Below are 3,315 nucleotides of genomic sequence, written 5' to 3' on the forward strand. Positions count from 1 at the left end.
TTCACCCGGCATCTTCACACTAGCCCCAAACATCTAGACTCCTTACCTGGCTTTTCCTTGGAGATCCTGCCATGCCTTCCCCTAGCTGTCGCTCGTATCTTGTCTTATGAGCATTCACCCTCCCGGGATGAGAAGATTCACTAGGCCTCACTTCCCAGGACCGTCGCCTGTAGGAAGAGTGAACGAAAACCCTTTGCCGCAGCTTCCCTTCTCCGTGGGCATTTCGATGCCTACCTAGCCAACAATCTCCCTTCCTCATCTGCTATCCTCTGGTATTTTTGCGTCTCCAGCGCAGGCCTTACTCTCACATCTGATATCCCTTATCTCCTTTTGACACGACTTTCCCGATTCTAGCACGTACACTTTTCCCTCTTTTCCTCACAGCCCCCCCATATCTTGGTTCATCCCAGCTTTCCACTCAACTCTCCAGCTTGCCCACTCCGAAGAACTTGGAATCACGATTCATGGCTGACAAAGAGGGACGTGGTTCCGTCGACAACAGTTACAACCGCTACTCGATGCCCGTCACTCGTTCTCGTACGGGTCTCTATGGCGCGGACCTTGACCAGACTGGCACTGCCCGCTTCCTCTTCGGCGAGGACGACAACGCCGGCGACGCCAAGTACGTCCAGGCTCTGACTGATGACCAGTTCCCTACCCTCGTTCGCGCCGAGGGCCAAATGGTATGTCTACTTTTCTTCTTTCTTTCTTTCTTTCTTTCTTTCTCTTCTTACCTAACTGCTCCTTCCGCTTCTATTCCACTTGCCCCGTGACGTTGGCTAGCTAGCCTGCTGGGTGCCTGTCATCGCTCAGCGAATGAACCTTCACGTGAGCTTCAGGCGGCAACATGGAAGACGAATCCTCGAACTACGGTGAATGGTCTCTCGACGGCGCTATGGCCAAGAGAGTTTGCTGATCGTTCTTGTATTGTGGAGGGCGTTGTTCATTTTTGCTCCTGCTGCTGCGACGCATCCCCCAAATCATTGCCCTATCCGTCTCCGACTACACTGCAAACTTCCACCTTCATTCACCCTTCCTTTCCCTTTACAGAGTATTCGTACTTTGACCCCTTCATCTATTATCCTCCACCCTTGTCCCCTTTCTTACCTTTGAGCTGCCTCACCTTGTCTTTGACCACGGTTCTGACGTCGGCCATCGCCACAGCTCTCCGCGTCTTCTGCTGCTCTTGACCTTGCTCTCTCCCCGTCTCCTGCACCTGACGCGTCTTCGTCCACCAACGGTTGGGGTCATATTAACCGTCATCGCGCCCGACAGAGTCTCTCGAGCATCAACGCTCAGCTCAACGGTTCGTCCTCCGCCGACGGTTCCGTCATCGGCTCGCGTCCGTCGTCAGTCCGTCACTCTCTGGACCTCAAGTACTTCTCCGAGAACCCCTCCGACAGCAACTCGGTCGTGTCTCCCACCAGCAACGGCAACATGACTACTCCTCCCAAGCTGCAGAGCTCCTTCTCTGCCAACTCTGTCCCGACCGTCAAAAATGCCTTGGGTGCCAACAACCATGCTCAGCAGCATTTCCACAACCACAACGCTAGCATCGGTCGCATTCCTGCCGGTGCAGCCCCTCCCCGTCACAGCCGCGAGCTGTCGTCGGACAGTAACATTGGCTCGGGCCAGCAGAGTGGCAACTTCCCGTCCATTCAGAGCGCTCTGCACGGGAATGCTGCGCCCTTCGGCCCTACCAACGGCCTGAACGGCCTCAACCAGAACGCTGCTCCTTTTGGTGGCAACAACGGCAATAACCAGCAGACCAACGGTCTCAACAATGTTGGTCAGGCTGGCGTTTCTGGTCCCAATGGTGCTGGCCAAAACGGCATCAGCCAAGGCTTCAACCCGTACGGCAATGGCCCTGTCAACATGTATAACCCCCAGAACAACGGCCAGCTCAACGGTGCCTACGGCGTTCCCCTTCTTGCCATGCAGAATCTGAACCTCAACGGCGGCTCGGCCTATCCGCCTCAAAACTTCACCGGTTACGGTTCTCTGTACACTCCTGCCATCCCTGCCCATTCAGCTCCGCGTGACAGCCAGGCGCGTGTGATCCAGCACCGACGCCAACAGGACAATGACGGTAAGCATTTTCCTCGAGCCGGAATGAACGCATGCTAATTCGATCCTTGCTACAGCTATGCAGCGCTACCAGAACCTGCCTCTTGAGCACGTCGGTGGTCAGATTTACGAGCTGTGCAAAGACCAGCATGGCTGCCGCTACTTGCAGAAGAAGCTTGAGGAGCGCAACCCTGACCAGGTCCACATGATCTGGCTCGAGACCAACCAGCACGTCATCGAGCTCATGACCGATCCCTTTGGCAACTACCTCTGCCAGAAGCTGCTTGAGTACTGCAATGACGACGAGCGAACGGTGCTCATTCAGAACGCTGCTCAGGACATGGTCCGTATCGCTCTGAACCAGCACGGCACGCGCGCGCTGCAGAAGATGATCGAGTTTGTCACGACCTCTATCCAGGTTCAGATGATCATCGACGCCCTTCGCTACCGGGTTGTTGAGCTGATCCAGGATCTGAATGGCAACCATGTCATCCAGAAGTGCCTGAACAAATTAAGCGCTCCTGATGCCCAATTCATTTTCGACGCTGTTGGCAACCACTGCGTCGATGTCGGCACCCACCGCCACGGCTGCTGCGTTCTCCAGCGCTGCATCGACCATGCCGATGGCGCTCAGAAGGTCTGGCTCATTGGCAAGATTACGGAACATGCCCCTGTCCTCGTCCAGGATCCCTTCGGCAACTACGTCGTGCAGTACATCATCGACCTCAACGAACCCGCCTTTACCGAGCCAGTCGTTGGCATGTTCCGCAACCGCATTTGCCAGCTTTCTCGCCACAAGTTCAGCTCCAACGTCATCGAGAAGCTTCTCCGCTGCTCTCAGGCCCAGGGCCGTGACATGATCGTCGACGAGCTCCTTCAGCCTGGCGAGATGGACCGCCTGCTGCGTGACTCGTATGCCAACTATGTCATTCAGACGGCACTCGAGTACGCCACTCCCGAGGGCAAGCACCGCATGGTTGAGGTTATCCGCCCCTTCCTTCCCGCTGTGCGTTCGACCCCTTACGGCCGCCGCATCCAGGCCAAGGTTCAGGCCTACGACAGCCGCGGCAGCGCTACCTCGTCTGGTCAGATAACCCCGGCCGACAACACCCAAGGCCAAATCCCCCTGCGTCCTGGTCAGAACCGCGCCATGGTCAACAACGCTTCGATTGTCCAGCCTGGCGCCCCCCTGCCCAGCGGTTTCGGCAACGGTAGCGCCCGCAATGGGGCTGCCCAGGGCAAGAGTTA

General features: G+C 56.7%; 1 protein-coding gene across 1 annotated transcript in view; it reads left to right on the top strand.

Annotated features, from left to right (window-relative positions):
* The window catches only part of VDBG_05326 (pumilio domain-containing protein), a gene marked incomplete at both ends in the record, with an annotated part of 5,818 nt that overhangs the window by 2,095 nt on the left and 408 nt on the right, over positions 1-3,315 (top strand). The window contains 3 exons of the mRNA XM_003004167.1: positions 431-683; positions 1,165-2,089; positions 2,145-3,311. Coding sequence (XP_003004213.1) covers positions 431-683; positions 1,165-2,089; positions 2,145-3,311 — 2,345 coding nt within the window. The remainder of the gene's footprint in view (positions 1-430; positions 684-1,164; positions 2,090-2,144; positions 3,312-3,315) is intronic.

This window comes from Verticillium alfalfae, genomic scaffold (genome assembly GCF_000150825.1).
Source record: "Verticillium alfalfae VaMs.102 supercont1.6 genomic scaffold, whole genome shotgun sequence".
NCBI lineage: Eukaryota > Fungi > Ascomycota > Sordariomycetes > Glomerellales > Plectosphaerellaceae > Verticillium > Verticillium alfalfae.